The 16173-nt window shown below is 47.6% G+C and overlaps 1 protein-coding gene across 1 annotated transcript; it reads left to right on the top strand.

Moving 5' to 3' along the window:
* Positions 1–584: 584 nt before the first annotated feature.
* On the top strand, positions 585–7646 carry GIMAP6 (GTPase, IMAP family member 6). Its single transcript, XM_032643213.1, has 3 exons — positions 585–947; positions 3025–3109; positions 5353–7646. Exons 1-3 carry the CDS (start codon positions 786–788, stop codon positions 6144–6146), a joined length of 1041 nt encoding a protein of 346 aa, XP_032499104.1. The 5' UTR covers positions 585–785; the 3' UTR covers positions 6147–7646.
* Positions 7647–16173: the final 8527 nt, after the last annotated feature.

The raw sequence follows: 16173 nt of genomic DNA, 5'->3' as shown, positions 1-16173 counted from the left end.
TAGCCAGATCGACGTCAAATCTCACACCATAGGCCTATTCACCTCAGTTCCTAATATCTGACATATCACGTCTGGCTTTCAGCAACATTACAGGGCGTGCTGAAAGGCAGGAGAAAACACACAAAGCAAACACTAGAACCAGACTCACATGTGACACAGATTTTGGAATTTTCAGACGCAGAATGTGTGTGTGTATGCACGCGTGTGTGTGCACGTATGCATGCGTGTGCGCACGTGTGTGTGTATATACACACACGTATGTAGAGAGACTTATAAAGAATTGGCTCGTGTGGCTCCTGGTCCATGGGATTATGGAGCTGATGCGTCCCAAGATGTAGGGTCAGCAAGCTGGAGACCCTGGACAGCCGGTGGAGTGGCCGAAGGAGGAGCCTGGGGGAGAAAGAGAGACAATGAATATCTGTCATGACCTGGAAGACAGAGGACGTCTGCAGGAAGTGGGTAATTCTCAAAAAAGGGAGGAAATCCGTAAAACTCATTCCCCCGGTGCAGCATTTTCTGAGAGACCTGCTGCTTTCCTTTAAGCCTCCGAGTTCTAGTGGTGCTGGTGCGGAGTAAAGGTCATCACAGTAGGCGTGCTGTTTTTCCTGTGGCTGTTACCACGGCTGCAGGGGAAGGGCAGCCGGCAGAGCTTTCTGAGTCGTGAGGGCCCCCCCTGTGTGTTCCTACCACTTCCTCTTCCCTCATCTCACAGCTCACGGCTGCAGTTTCAAGGGCAGTTTTTGAGCTGAGCTGTCAGATCACATTTTGCTGAAAAACTATAAGCTATGTCCTCTATCTATTCATACGCCCGGGACACTTTCTTTTACCTTCTCCATTCAGCCTGCAATGTGGCAGCTCTAGAAAGCGAAACAAAGAATTCACGAGTGCCTGCGACCCCGGGAGACACAGAACATGGCCATTCGTCCTGCCCAGCGGGCAGCGGGGCGGTAAGTCCGAGTGTGTGGGGACTGTGTCTGTGTGTGACGTGTACTTGTGTTCGTGTGTGTGTCGTCTTTGAGAGTGTGTAGTGGGGATGGTGTGGGTAGTGTGTTTTTGTGTATGTCTCTTTGTGTGTAGGTGAGTATGTGCGTGTTTTCTGTGTTATGTTTGTGTGTGTGTGTGTGTGTGTGGTAGGTATGTTTATATGTTTGTGAGTATATGTGTGTGAGTGGTGTTTGTGTCTTATGTTCGTGTTTGTGTATGTATGTGTTTGTGTGTTGTGTTTCTGAATATATATGTTCATGTGTGTCGTGTAGGTATGTGTGTGCTATGTTTGTGTGTGTTCGTACTTTTGTGAGTGTATGTGTGTAAGTAGTGTGTGTGTGTGTGTGTGTGTGTGTGCACACATGTCTGAGGTACAATAAGAGGAGCCAGGGCTAAGAGTCGGGAGAACCTTGGACCCTTTGTGCTCTGCCTGGAACTCACTGCTTACTCCTGGGCAAGACGCTTCTGTGAGTTTCACTGCTTTACTGAGAAACCTCACAAAGGTGACGTATCTGCTCCGTGTTGGAGACAAACACTGTGGCACGTGGCACACATGTGACGCCCTGTTGGGCAGGGTGTAGGCTGAGGCGGCCAGGGGCCGGGCAGACGCGCTGTCTGGGCGTGAGGGTGGAGTGCAGGGTCTGCCTCACCCACCTGCCCTGGTCCCGGCCCGGCCTGTATCTTCTTCTCACCACCCTTCTCTCTAGAGGAGGCAGGAGGTTTCCTGGGTGAAGTGCTGCTTCTGTTTCCACCAATGATGTAAGGGCACCAAGGACAAAGAGATTGAGGGATCTCCACTTTGCAAAGATGGGGGCCCCTTTGAGAGGTAAAAGCCTGTGTCCTCACAAGAGTGCGGCTGAACAGGTCTGGGTGAAGATGTTCACCTGGCCTGGTCACTCTCCCTGGAAAGTCACCAAACCTCCTGGGCTGGGTCCACTCTCAGCTGGCACGTTAGAGCTGACATCACTGAACCCCTAGTCCTGCAGCCACAGCCCCGCAGGTCCCCGGCCAGCCCCTGGGATCTGGCGAGGACTGAGGTGGTGGGCCAGGTGAGCAGAGAGCCTTAGCCCCCCAGGGATGCTGTGGCAACGGGAGAGCTATGTCTATGGACGTTCCCCCGGAGCTACCATCCCCTTCAACTCAGAGCCTCCATCTGGAGAATGTCATCTGACTGTGATTGTCTCTGAGTGTCCTACACATTCCAGAAAAACAGTCATGGGGCCACACGGTTCCCTCCCCATCCCACAGAGACTACCAAGCAGATACAACATGATGGGCCCCTGGAACAGGGAACCGTGTTGGTCTGCAGGGTGGAACGGATTGAAGGCAGGATACGCTGCTCTCTCCTCAGGATGACGCGAGTTCCTGGGTGGGTGGCACGGCCCTCCTTTGCAAAGAGGACTAGGAATCGCTCTACAGAAGGTCAAAAAATGTGCTGGAATCTTCTACACAGGGAAGAGATGTCACGAACACGTAGTTGTGGCCCAGCATTCACACCTCCAGGGACATTGAGGCCCAGGCGGTGCGACCACCTAGCTGCTGGCCTGGGGAGGAGCGCCGAGTCCCCTGGGCCCCCAGCAGGACCGGGACTGGGCCCGACGTGGCCCGACGTGGAGAGGGAGCCTGTCCGAGTCTGCCGCCCTCCTCACCGTCCAGCTCTTGGCCTCTGCGGCCCTTGCTGCTGGGCTCTCCCCACACATCATCTGGCCCCAAGAGCCCCTCACCAGCCCCTCCAGCAACTTCCTGCTCACGTCCCCCAGGCACGCTGACAACTGCTCCCAGGACAGTATCTGTCAGGATGCATCCCTGATCCTTTCTCTCCATCACAGAATCACCCCAAAATGGAGACCACAGTGCAGGGGGGAGACAGGAGGAAACAGGGTCCCTAAAGGATGTAGAAGGTGTCTTAGACTCTCCCTCACTCCGTCTCTCCCCCCCAAACCAATGCAAACAACTTCCTTTTGGCAAGAGAAAGGCACAAGTCAGGTGCCTCTGAAAACTCGGTGGAAAAATCAGTGAGACATATGATTCTTTTTTTAGGAGGAAGAAGAATATTATGAACTCATTCTCCCGGAAAATCGCGAGGAAGGGCTGTCTCAGGATCCTACACAAGACGGGTCAGGAGGTAAAACATGTTTCCAGCAGACATGAACTTAGAGAGGCATGGCCGGGGGGCCTGTGAGGTGCAGGGGGCACGCTGGGAGAGGCAGCAGGAGTTCCTCCTGTCAGAGATTTGCCCACCCGGCGACCATGGAAGGGTGTTTGGGCTGGGCCTCTCTTCAACACGGCCAGATAGAAGGGAAAAGCCCCTGATGGGCGCAGTGGGTCGAAGGGGTGACGCACAGCACCAACCGCCCCTTCACTGAGTCTCAGGAAGGATGTGCTGAGTGGGTGTGAAAAATGACTCGCCCCCGGCCTCCGTGTGGGCACCTTGCTGGCTCAAGTGTGAGAGCTCTCGGGGTCACGAGGACTGAAAAGCACTAGTGAACAAGCAGGATGCACTCAGGTGCCGCCAGGACCGGGCTCCGTCTTCCCAACGGGCTCCCTCCCCACAAAAGCTGTTGCATCAGGGTCAGGGGCTTAACTTTCATGGCTCAACTTCACCATCTAGCCTGAGGAAACAGAATTTAGGAATATAGGAATGCCGGAAACCCATCCACTTTCCTGGCCAGAAGAATTGATCTGTGTTTCATCATGCATTTCAACAGGACTGATTTTTTTTTTACTATATGAACTTCAGTGACCTGAGCCATTGAGAGAAAGCCATATTAATAAGCTGCACAGGAAAATTACAATACAAGTGCTGGCACCTGATTTCCCTTTTTTTGCAGCAATCGAGATTAAGCATTGCTTTAAAAATCTGGCTTTAAAGTCCAATGACGTGGGCACCTCCAGGCTTGCCCAGACAGGAGCCCCCTGTCTCCCTCCAGCTTCGCATTGGAGGGTGGAGATGAACACTGCACCTTCCCTGCTTCTGTGAAACTCCCACCCATTCACTCAAATTCCTTTCAAGCCACCTGAGGGAAGCTGGAGGGAGCCAATATCATCCAGTCAAAACTGGTCTGAGGGTCAGGCAGCCAAGGGAGAGAGGCAGCAGAAACGCGCTGCTGGGAGATTTAGAAGGAGGCGGTGCCAGTCCTACTTTCAGGAGGCCGGGGCTCTGTCACGGAGACACATCAATGTCTTCAACGTGGAACAGACTTGGAAGCCGGCTGGGGTTGGGCTCTCCTCTATGTGCTCTGGCTCCTGGGAGCCCATGAGAAGGGAATTCCCTTCCTGCCCTCCAGCTCCGGTCGTTTCTAAAACATCTGGATTTCTAAGTATTAGATTGGCATGACAAAGCTGCTCTCCACTGATGGCTCTGAACGTTCTGCTGGGTGAGAATGTCCAGCCCCAGCTCCAAGGATGTAGCTTAAGAATGTGACCCCAGTGTGCAGCTGTGCTGTGGGGCTGGGGGTCGGGCTGCAAAGAATCCACCCTCACAACACTCCTCGCTGGGAAAACTAAAGGTAATGTGACGTGGTCGATCACGTCAGGGAGAGGACCGACACAGAGGCTGCGTGCTTTCAATTTCACCACTCTTCCTGAGAAGGGTCTCCAATCAGAGGTACTTGGGGAAGCTCAGGGTCCCAGGTCATGATGGGATGATTCCCACATAGGTGACCCTGAGAAGAAGGTTCAAAACCTAAACATAAAACGTAGCTTTCTACCATATCATCCAGCAATTCCACTTCTGGGAATATAGCCCAAAGAATTGAAACAGATGTTGAACATATGTGCATTAAGGCTCATAGCAGCATATTGACAATAGCAAAAAGGTGGAAACAATCCCAAAGTCCATATATATATATATATATATATATATATATATATATATATATGAATAAACACAGTGTGGTCTACACCTACAGTGGAATATTATTCAGCCTTAAAAAGGAGGGAAGTTCTGACACATGCGACAACGGCGATGAACCTTGAAAACATTATGCTAAGGGAAATAAGCCAGACACAGTAGGGCAAACATTGCCTGACTCCACTTACATGAGGTCCGTAGAAGAGTCAAACACACAGAGACGGAAAGAACAGGGCTATCAGGCGTTAGCGGGAGGGAGCAACGGGGCGTTAGCGCTTAACGGGGACAGGGTTTCAGTTTGGGAAGATGGAAAATTCTTGGGCTGCATAGTGGTGATGATTGCACAACAAAAAGAGAGAGGGAAGGAAAGAATGTGAGTCTAGGGCATGTCTCAGATGCTGACGTCGGTCTTCCCTTCTCCTGATCCCCGCCCCCCGGACATTCTGCCCCTGGTGAGACTAAAGTGGGTGGATGGGCTCTAACCCCGGTCTCCCACCTTCTCTTGATGCCTCCAGGGCTGAGGGAGGATGAAGGGACCCCGCAGAGGCTGAGGCTCATCCTGGTGGGAAAACCCGGAAGCGGGAAAAGCGCAACAGGAAACAGCATCCTGGGCCGGAGAGCGTTCGAGTCCAAGGTCAGCGACAGGCCCGTGACCAAGGCCTTCCAGCGGGGGCGCCGAGCGTGGGCGGGGAAGGAGCTCGAGGTCATTGACACCCCCGACATCCTGTCCCCGGGGGCGGCGCCGCGAGGGACCGCTCGGGGCGCCTGCGAAGCCATGGCCTTCTCCTCGCCGGGGCCCCACGCGGTGCTCCTGGTGACGCAGCTGGGCCGCTTCACCGAGGAGGATCAGGAGGGGGTCAGGCGCCTCCAGGAGCTCTTCGGGGCGGGCATCCTGGCCCGCACCATCCTGGTGTTCACGCGGAAGGAAGACCTGGACGGCGGCTCCCTGGAGGAGTACCTGCGAGAGACCGACAACCGGGAGCTTGCCAGGCTGGACGTCGTGTGTGAGCGGCGACACTGTGGCTTCAACAACAGGGCGCAGGGGGCGGAGCAGGACGCCCAGCTGAAGGAGCTCATGGAACAAATCGAAGCCGTCCTGTGGGAACACGAAGGCCGTTATTACAGCCACCAGGCTTACCGTCAGTCCCAGCGCGACGTCCTGCTCCAGCGAGAGCCGGCGGGGCGGGTCCCCCAGGGCCAGGGCTCCGAGGCAGGGCGCAGCGAGGAGTGCTGGTGGCAGGGACTGTGTCGCATCCGGAAGGAATCTGGGCACACTGACACACAGCTCCTGGGGAGGCCGCCCATCTGAGACGCGCTGGATTCCACGCAGCCACGGCTGCTTCCTGCCAGCCTCCCTCGGCCCCCGAGTCTGCCTTCCAGCCCCTCACTTGCTCTCTCCGTCCCACAGGTCACTGACCCTCCCAGTGTCCAGGGCAGGGTCTGGGGTGGCGAGCGGTGTGCGGGCTCCTGAGTTCGCAGGTCCTTCATCACACCTTCCAGAACACGTGGGCCCTCCCTCCTCTGTGCCCCTCGATCCTCACGTCTCCTTGGCATTCCGAGTCTGCAATAGAACACCGATAGGACCACAGCTTCCTGCGGGCAGGCCCGTGCCTCATTCGCCCATGTAACTCCCACAGCATCCTGGCCACTGGAGTCACCGCTTAAACGTCGATGTAGCAAATCAGTGTGGGATGTCGACCAGGTGCCTCTGCATCTCTTGGGCTGTGTCCTTGCCCGATAAGGGGGCAGGCATGATGACTTTTAAGGCCCTGTGCCATGTGGGGCAGGACAGGCACTGGGCTGGGGAGGACAAAGCAAGTAGAAACGGGAGGGGTAGAAGGCGCAGCCCTTTAATTCACTCTTGAAAGAGGCCACCCAATCGCAGCAAAGGAGCCCCGTGGGAACCTCTTGGTGGGAGGATGAGCAGAGCGGGGTGGGGGTATCCAGGGGGCCAGGTCTGGTCAAGAAATGGAGCCTAGACCTGGCTGCAGGACATGGAGGCCCCCGGAGGTGCCAAGTGGGCTTGGGCAGAGAGGAGCACTTCCCTGAGGCAGACTCGGACTAGGGAGGTCACACACCTGTTACTGCCCCTTGTGATGCCTGCCGTCCGGCTGTAGAGAACAGAGGCGATGTTCAGCCCTGCCTCTGCTTCACCTGCAACTGTGTCCCTTCTCCCTTGAGAATGGGGAGAAAGCGTGGGTGGGGTGTGTCTTGGTGTGTACGTGGGTCCCCAGCAAGGTATTTTGGTGCACAGAATGGGAGGAGGCAGAGAAGAAAGGGAAGCTGCAAAGAAAAGAAGCAGGTGAATGATGTAGGACGTCCTAGGGAACAGCCTGCCGGGCTGATGGGGAGAGCCCTGCAACACGCGGCTGTCGTCTTCTCCAGACGCAGCGGATGCCTATGAAAGCTTAAGCATTTCTTTTGCTAAAAGATTCAGACAAGTGTCTCGAGGCAGAACAGAGACTTATTTTGGTGTATGCTTACGATAGCCTTTGTGCCAGATCATTTATTAAGTAGGTGATCCGCGTCCCGCTGAACTGGAACGCAATGTTTATCATATGTTAAGTTTTCATATTCCCTAAGATCTCTGTCAGGATTTTCGATTCTGATCTTGTCTTCTGACTTTTCTACTCCTGAATGAATAAAACATGGATTTGATTAGAGTGGCTTTGATTACAATGTGACACACTGATTTCCTCCCCAGTCTCCATTTTTGTATTTCCTTTGTTATTTTCAGGCATTTATTCTTCTGTGTGAAAGTTAAAATCACTTTGTTTAATTTTCATGAAAGAATCTTGTTGGGATTCCAGTTGGAATTGTCTTATATTTGTGTATTAAATTTGGGAGGATTGGAAGTAAGATAAGTTAGAGAAAGACAAGTACTGTGTAATATATATCACTTATATGTGGAATCTAAAATGTCAAACCTGTTTAAAGAAAGAGTAGAACGGTGGTTACCAGGAGGTAGGGGCACAGGGGATGAGACTGGTGGTATTTAAGGGTACAAACTTGTAACAAGCACGAAATAAGCCATAGAGATCTAAGGTGCAGGTATTGAATGTAGACAGTAACGTTGTACTCTAAGAACGTGGTGTGATGAATATTTTTACAACAGCAGCCATACACCCTGCACACCTTAAATTTACACAATGTTAAAAGAAAATCTCTCAGCTACATTAAAAATCTAAAACAAAAAAAGTTGGGAGAATTGGTAAATGCCTCCAGGATAAGTGAATTGAGGCCATCTCGTTTCTAAGAGAATAGACTCATGACTTCAGAGCTATTGAAGTAAAAGCTAAAATCGTTTCCATTTCCTTCAGGAGAAGAAGATAAATTCCTTTAATTTAGGTACTTTTGTTTGAACTCTGCTGGCTTGATTGATTTCATAATGGAAAATACAAGCACCTGACCAAATGACACCATCCAGTGACTCTAAATGGCGCGTCACTCAAAACATGTCATTCATTAAAAATTCTAAAGGAATTGTTTAAAATTATATCGAATATGGGGTTTTCTCTCCTTTATTACTAAAAAATCAGGGAAAATACCTCCCACGACTTTTCAGAAGGAGGGATAGATGTTGCTTCATGCCATTGCTCCCTCAGCATCAGAGAACAGGGAAGGCATGTGTTGGTATGTTCTGGAAACTCCATGGTCTGTGTATCAATAGGAAAGAAGTGGTGTGGGTGAGAGTGGGGTCAGGGGGAGGAGAGAGGGTTGTCTTGGCCAAGGCTGTGAAAATAGTGAACTTTGGAATTCATTATTCTCAAAAAATATCTCTACACTGGAGCAAAGCATGAAAAACACAGATCTGGAGAATCCGAAGTGCCCAGTGAGCAAGTGGGCTGCTTCCTCCTTGGTGGGTCAAAGCAGCGGCTAAAAACCCCAGGGAAGGTTTCCAGCTCCCAATCCTCCCGTAATGACATTCATACACTATGTGGAAAATTCAAAATAATGAGAATTTCTAAACAACTGTTAGAAGATACTGAAAAGTGACCAAATACAGGGAGACACTATAAGGAACTTGACAGTTAACATAAGGGGCCATGCAACTGCCACTTTTTTTTTTTGCGGTACGCGGGCCTCTCACTGTTGTGGCCTCTCCCGTTGCGGAGCACAGGCTCCGGACACGCAGGCTCAGCGGCCATGGCTCACGGGCCCAGCCGCTCCGCGGCACGTGGGGTCTTCCCGGACCGGGGCACGAACCTGCGTCCCCTGCATCGGCAGGCAGACTCTCTTCCCTGGTGACTGCGCCACCAGGGAAGCCCGAGCTGCCACTTTCATGTGGCTTTTCCCCCCGAGAGCACTTTCCCATCTTGCTGACCCAGGGATATCGCTCAAGCAGAAATTCACAGTGACCTGAGAGTAAGAGGATTGAGTTTGGGGGCAGCCAGAGAGGGTGGAAATGGATGGAGAACTCCCAAAAGGAGCCACACAGGGGGGTGGGTGGGAGCATTAGAAAGTCTTCATATAAACTCCCTTCAAGTCTTTGGCTGACCCATGAACGGCAGTCTCTGAAGGGTCCAGGCGAAACTTTTTTTGGAAGGCTGAAAGAGCTAGTTAGAGATTTCAACAGTTGCCCTCAGCAGCAAAGACAAAATTTGAGATTCCGGTCCACCACGTATCCCACTGAAATACCAACGGGAGTAAAATCACATCAGGACTAAGGGACTTGCCCTAAAAGAGCAAGATTGGAATAGCCCCTCGCTAATGACGTCGACAACCAAGCCTTCCCAAGTTCAAAGGGATCTGCCAGGAATTTAAGTGCCTGCTAGAGCGAACACAGTACTATCCAGAAGAGCATAATAATACCCAGAGTCCCTACAACATGCTATCGACAATATCCTGTAAACTATTAGACATTCTCCTTTTCTAACATAAGGATAGAAAGCAATAAAATTTCCCTCTACACATGTTTATCTACATCTCACAAATTTTTGTGTGTTCTGTTTTCACTATCACTCAGTTTATAACATTTTGCATATTCTTTGTGATCTCTTTTTTCACTCATGGATTATTTAGGAGTATGTGTTTAATTTCCAAATATTTGAGTATTTTCTAGAAATTGCAATATCCAATATGGTAGCCACCAGCCATAGGTGGTTATTGAGCACTTGAAATGTAGCTGGTGTACCTGAGAAATCGAATTTTAACTTTTATTTCATGATAATTTGTCTTCATTTAAATTTAAACACTGAAACACTGTAAAATATTTTACCATGAAGCACAGCTTTGTTGTTTGGGCAGAAATACACTTCACTCTAACTGTTGTATCACATATTGTTGCTGTATTGCGATGTAAACTTTGGCCACGTTTATTGTTTCTAGTATGAAAACACATGTACATCATTGATCTAGTCAATGTCAGAAGATTGATTCCCTTTGAACAATCTTCCTAATGCAGTGATGTAATACTTTTATTCGAATACTTTGTGTAGACGGCATGAGTTATAGTGATACCTGTCTACATTGTAGTAGATAATGACCATTAAATTTAAATACGGTTTATTATTTTATTTATAATAGGGTTGAGTTAAATCTTAATTTAAAAATAAGTATGGACAATAGTTAAACTTTAAAATGAAGGCATGATGTCGATGCAGAAAGAATGGAGATGACTAAGCAGGTAGTAAAACTGGAACAGGAGAGAGAAGAGACTGGAAGGTGTGTTATAACGTTCACAGTGGTAATTGCAACGTGCTGCAGTGTAGCAAAACCAAAAAAGAAAAAAAAAAGCTGTTAGAGACCTTTTCAGCAAACACATACAGGATTTGATAAAATGTTTCCTCTCAACCATCAAAAACAGACTTGACAACTGAAGGCAGAATTAAATGTCCAACAAAAACCTCTAGACAACTTTTAATAGGCTCTGAGCTTATAACTTGGGCCAGGTGTAAAACACTTTGGATTACTGCATGAAAAAGAAAAACACTTTTAGTTGGAGAGATGGTGAAAACAACTTATTACTTTGGTTATGGAAAGTTGTTTTTTTTGTTTTTTTTTTTGCGTTACGCAGGCCTCTCACTGTTGTGGCCTCTCCCGTTGCGGAGCACAGGCTCCGGACGCGCAGGCTCAGCAGCCATGGCTCACGGGCCCAGCTGCTCCGCGGCATGTGGGATCTTCCCGGATCGGGGCACGAACCCGCGTCCCCTGCATCGGCAGGTGGACTCTCAACAACTGCGCCACCAGGGAAGCCCTATGGAAAGTTTTACTGCAAATTTTTAAAGACAAGACTAAAAATTCCAAAGTTTGCAAAACACGAAAGACCTTCCATCAAGGCACCAAACAATTGCCCAGAGAAGGCAAGGCTTTTAAAATAATATCAAAGATGAATTGATTTAACGTTTGAAAAATTGCAAGTCTCTTTCTTTAGAGCTATATGAGAAGTGTGACATAAGGCATGATCCAAATGATACTTTGAGTATGTCTTAAAGACGTCCCACGTCTAGGAAAAGATGTAAACTCAGGGCAAAAAAAAAAAAATCAAATTAGGGGTATAGATATTTTTACATCTTTCAAACCTGTCAGAGGAGAATTTTAATAGATACTTGGCACAAATTGCTCATGATGGAAGCACATGCAGTAATCTCCAGTCTCACACTTGTACTCTGCGCCCCAGAATTCCTGGACCATATGCTCTTCTCCACTTCTGCGTCCTGCTTTATTTTGCCTTGACTGTTTCCAGTAAAATTTCATCTCTCTCCACTTATACAGAGTATTCGATTAGGAAAACTGAAGCCAATCTAGGTACTAAAAGTAGGATGAACTTTTTGTTTTTCCTTCTAAAATGGTAAAAAAAAAATTTTTTTTAAGTTGCCTTTAGATACATTAGATTGGTGAGCGTATGACTTTCATCCACATCTTTCTTTTTCTTTTCTTCTTTTCATCTTTATTGGAGTGTAACTGTTTTACAATGTTGGGTTAGTCTCTGCTGTACAACGAAGTGAATCAGCTACATGTATACATATGTCCCCATATCCCCGCCCTCTTGCGTCTCCCTCCCACCCTCCCTATCCCACCCCTCCAGGTGGTCACAAAGCACCGAGCTGATCTCCCTGCGCTATGCAGCAGCTTCCCACTAGCTATCTATTTTACATTTGGTAGTGTATATATGTCAATGCTAAAAGTTGGATGAACTTTTAGTCCAAGGAATGAAAGGCTTGCCCTGGCCTGGGGAGCGAGGTGGTGTGCTGACCTGGGTGACTTTCAGCAGCTATGAGCTGTGAAACACACCGCTGTCTCCCGTAGTCTATTTGCAATGGTTGCCATGTGCTCCTTCTCCAGCAAGTTCCAAATCTTGTCGAAGTGCTTCTCATTGGCAGACTGTAACCCGGACCTGTAGGGAGAGGGATGATAAGGAACGTTGGCCCGGGCTCCTTCCCTGAGATGCAGAGGACCCAGGAAGAATCAATGGTGCCGTGTCTACGGCATTCAGCACAGCTGAATAACTCAGATGGAAGGATTCACCTTATATCTGACCTTAGGGAAAGCTTTCCTATCTCATCCATGACATCGAATAGGAGTTACACCTATTTGATGCTGGGTATGCCTGGGACAAAGTATTAAAATATTATCTTGAATTTTCATTTCAACATGTACTCCCTCAGTAGTGAGTGGCAGCTAACTCTTCCTGTTCACTCCTGTGCACTAACTTGCCGGCATACATGAGGCCCTCGCTAAATATTTTTTCACCCTACCCCTTGAAGAGTTGGTGAAACTTGGCTCAAGCTACATTTCCACAGCATGGAGAGCCCCAAATCTTTCTTGTTCTTTCTGGGAATTTCCTGAGCTCACTTCTTTATGCTTCCCTCTACTTTCTCAGTCGTGTACTACTGTTCTCTATTTGACTCAATTTCATGAAGACCCAAAATTCACTTCTTTCGCTGGTTTCCACAATAACCACGGATACTAAGCATCTTGTACGCTTTGGCATCTTTCCTAGTGATTTTGAAACTCGTGGGGAGGGTCCCACGGGCAGCAGTGGGCGTTATTACATCAAGTCGACTGCCTTCCCTCTAGGTTGGAAAGAGGAAGTGCTAATCCCTCCAGAACCCAGGAGGGAGAAACTCTGGAGTGACACTTCATAAGTGATCTCCCTCTCACGAAAGGCAGAGGGATTGATCTGTTTGGGGATGTTAAAAATGTTAGGAGAGCCATTAGACCCATTAGACCACTTCCTGCTATGAGTTTTATTTTTCAGAAACAGGAAACAAACGGCCCTCTCAACCTTTTGACCTGCTGTGGTCAGATATGACCAACACTTTTGGTTCCTTGTTTCATCCTATAAGCAGACCAAAAACGTCCTCTTTCTGGTGGTCCAGAGGAGTCTTGCTTTTTGGGTTTCACCTTCTCAGACTATGACTCTTTGGTTGTCAGGTGGCCCCATTATGTGAAACTAGCTCTCTTCCATTTCAGGGAAAAGAAGGAAGACTCCTAACTTAGGTTTTTCATCCCTGCTCTGGTCTCCACTTCATCTTTACCAGGGAGTCCTAGAATTCTGGTAACAAGATGGTATTTAGCTTTATTTGATTCAGTTCCTTGTGTGTATAGTTTTCCTGCAGAATCCTGGAGGGGAGAAGGGTCTTTGGCTCCCTGGCTCTGGCTGGTAACATTTGGAGCAGGGGAAGTGCCTTGAAAATTATTGAAGTGACTTTCCCTTTTCATTCAAGCGCAGGATATGTGCTCCAGTGTAATCACTCTCAAAGTATTTTCCTGGAGCAGCGAGATCGGCAATGCCAGGGAACTTGTCAGGAATGCAGATTCTCAGGTCCACTGACTCAGAAACTTTGTACGTTAGCAAGTCTTCTGGGCGACTCTGATGCATGCTAATGCACCACAAAATACAGAAAAAAACCTGAATAATCAGATTTTAATATTTTTAAAATACTAATAGAATTTTGTCGAAAGATGACAACCTCGTCAAGCTGGGTGTTTTCTCTAGAATGGATGGTCTATATTCTATCACTTCTCCAATTTGCATAAAAAGGTTTAGGCACTAAGCGATAACATTTTACACGGTAGAAGTCCAGCTGATAAGAGATGAGAACAGCTCCTCTTATAGGGGAAAGGAAACAGGAAGGGAGAGGAATCAAGCCATCAGATATGTGTCCTAAATGTTGTCTCTCCAAGTTCAGGAAACAAGAGGTATATTAGATAGTTAAGTTCTGGTCACTTCTTGAGCTAGGATCTGGGGAACACCCTCTGAGAAAAGCCTTTAAACATGGATGTCACCCTATGTGGTCCTCGTCTCAAGGATGGAAACACTTTCCGTCTCTATCTGGTTTGGTACTTTCTAGCATTTGATTCTTCGTAGTTTATCCAAAGTTTATCTGTAGGATATTTAGTATGTTACAAGCCTCTGTCCTTTTGGAACCAGACTCAAGTTCTGAGGTTGTATTCTCTTTCCTTGGTTTGTATGTAGAATGAACAAGAGTTTAGGATTATAGGAAAGTCTGGTTGGGAATTGGCAAAGGAATTCGCCACGAGGGTGGGAGTGAGGTCGCTCTAGAGCCAGGCGTAGAGCAAACTCGCCCCAGCTGCATCTGGCACGTGCTGCTAGTCATCTGCTTGCTAGCATTTTCCCCTCCTGTTCACTAACAAAACTACAATGTTGCTTATAACTGCAACGCACCCGTGTGAAATACTGACTTGTTCATTGTTTCTTGCAGCTGGGGGTAACCATATGCCCAAGAGGTAGTAGCAGAAGCCCTGTGGACATTTCTGGGTAGCCTTTGCTTTTGTAATAGATGTGCCATTCTGTCTTCCTTCTCGTGTCTGTGTTCTTTCCACCCGCAATTCAGACATGAGGCTGAAGGTGAAGCAGCCGTCTTACCATTTTGAGGACAAAAGTTACTTGCAAGTAATGGTGGAGAAAAACATCAAGTTCTTTGGGTAGTTACATGGGCTCTGGACGTACCAGCCGTAAACTCCTTGTATCACAATTGAACCCTTTGTTAAGCTACTTTGGTGAAGTTCTCTTCCATGCAACCAGACATAGCCTCCAGCTTATATTCTAGGGCTGAATGAGCGTCACTGCCGGACCAGCCACAGAGATTTTAGACCATCAGGAGCTGTGGTGAAGTCAGCCAGGAGACCCTCAAAGGGCACTGCCTGGAGTGAGAAATTAATTCACTTGGTGACTTTACACCAGCTTGTGGACTTTCTTGTTGGGGACCAGCAGGGCTGCAGAGGCTTGACAGACATGGGATGTCACCCAACAAGTAGAGGAGACAGGGACTGAGGCTTGGAGACCCAATCTTTCTCCGCAGATCACAATGTCACAGAAGAAACCCATCCCCCACTGAAGGAAAGAAATACGATGGTTGCAAGGAGTCTCTAAGTCACCTAAATGGAGATTGAACACTGTCTAAAGTGGCTCTTTAGCAGATCCGATTGGACTGGTTTTTAGACAAGAGTAAACATTTAGTTATATATTTTCCCTAGAAGTAATGGATGGGATCTAGGAAAAGAGTATAAAATTATAGACAAATTAAACATGTACATTTTCTATTTGTGTCCTAAATGTAGTATATGTTTAGTTTTGCCTCGTAGGCTGTTTCCAGTGAATTACAAATTGTTCCACAAGAAGCAACTGACTTATATTCTCAGAGGACTCGTTTCCACAAGCGTGCTCAAAGCATTTTTTCTGCAAAGGCAACTATTATCTCAAGAGGAATTAAAAATAGAGTTAAAGTTTCCATATCTCATTATCCTTTCTCACAAATCCTATATCAGAGATATAATGCCTAAGAAAATGTATGCACTACATAACATAGCCATTGTGTATATGAAGCAAAAACTACAGAAAATGCAAGGAGATATGGATTAACAGGTCCTAATAATATGACTTTAACATAAACTTGTCAGAAAAGACAAATCAAGTAGACAAAAAATAAGTAAGGAGATAGAAGAATAAACATAATGAAGGAAGTAGCTCTCTTGGATTTATAGAAAATACATTCTTTTTGCATAATATCAGAGAATACACCCTTTTTCAAATGCACATGGAACATTCACAAATATTGATCATATATTAATATACGTTAGCAAACATCAGTGAGTTCCATGAAGCAGAAATAATAAAAACAACACTTTCTGATCATGATGAGATAAAACCAGAAATTACATTTGGAAAAAAGTCCTTCCATCGAGAAATGAAAACACCTTGTATTAAACAACTCTTGTTGAAAAGAAAAATAAAAACTGAGGCTTTAGAATTTCTTACAGATCATACTAATAAAAATACTAAATGTCAGAAGCTATAGGCTTCATTTAAAGAAGCGATCACAGGGCTTCCCTGGTGGCGCAGTGGTTGAGAGTCCGCCTGCCGATGCAGG

This window comes from Phocoena sinus, chromosome 9 (assembly GCF_008692025.1).
Source record: "Phocoena sinus isolate mPhoSin1 chromosome 9, mPhoSin1.pri, whole genome shotgun sequence".
NCBI classification, from domain to species: domain Eukaryota; kingdom Metazoa; phylum Chordata; class Mammalia; order Artiodactyla; family Phocoenidae; genus Phocoena; species Phocoena sinus.
Note: the sequence above shows the minus strand (reverse complement) of the source record. Positions and strands in the feature narration are given on the sequence as shown.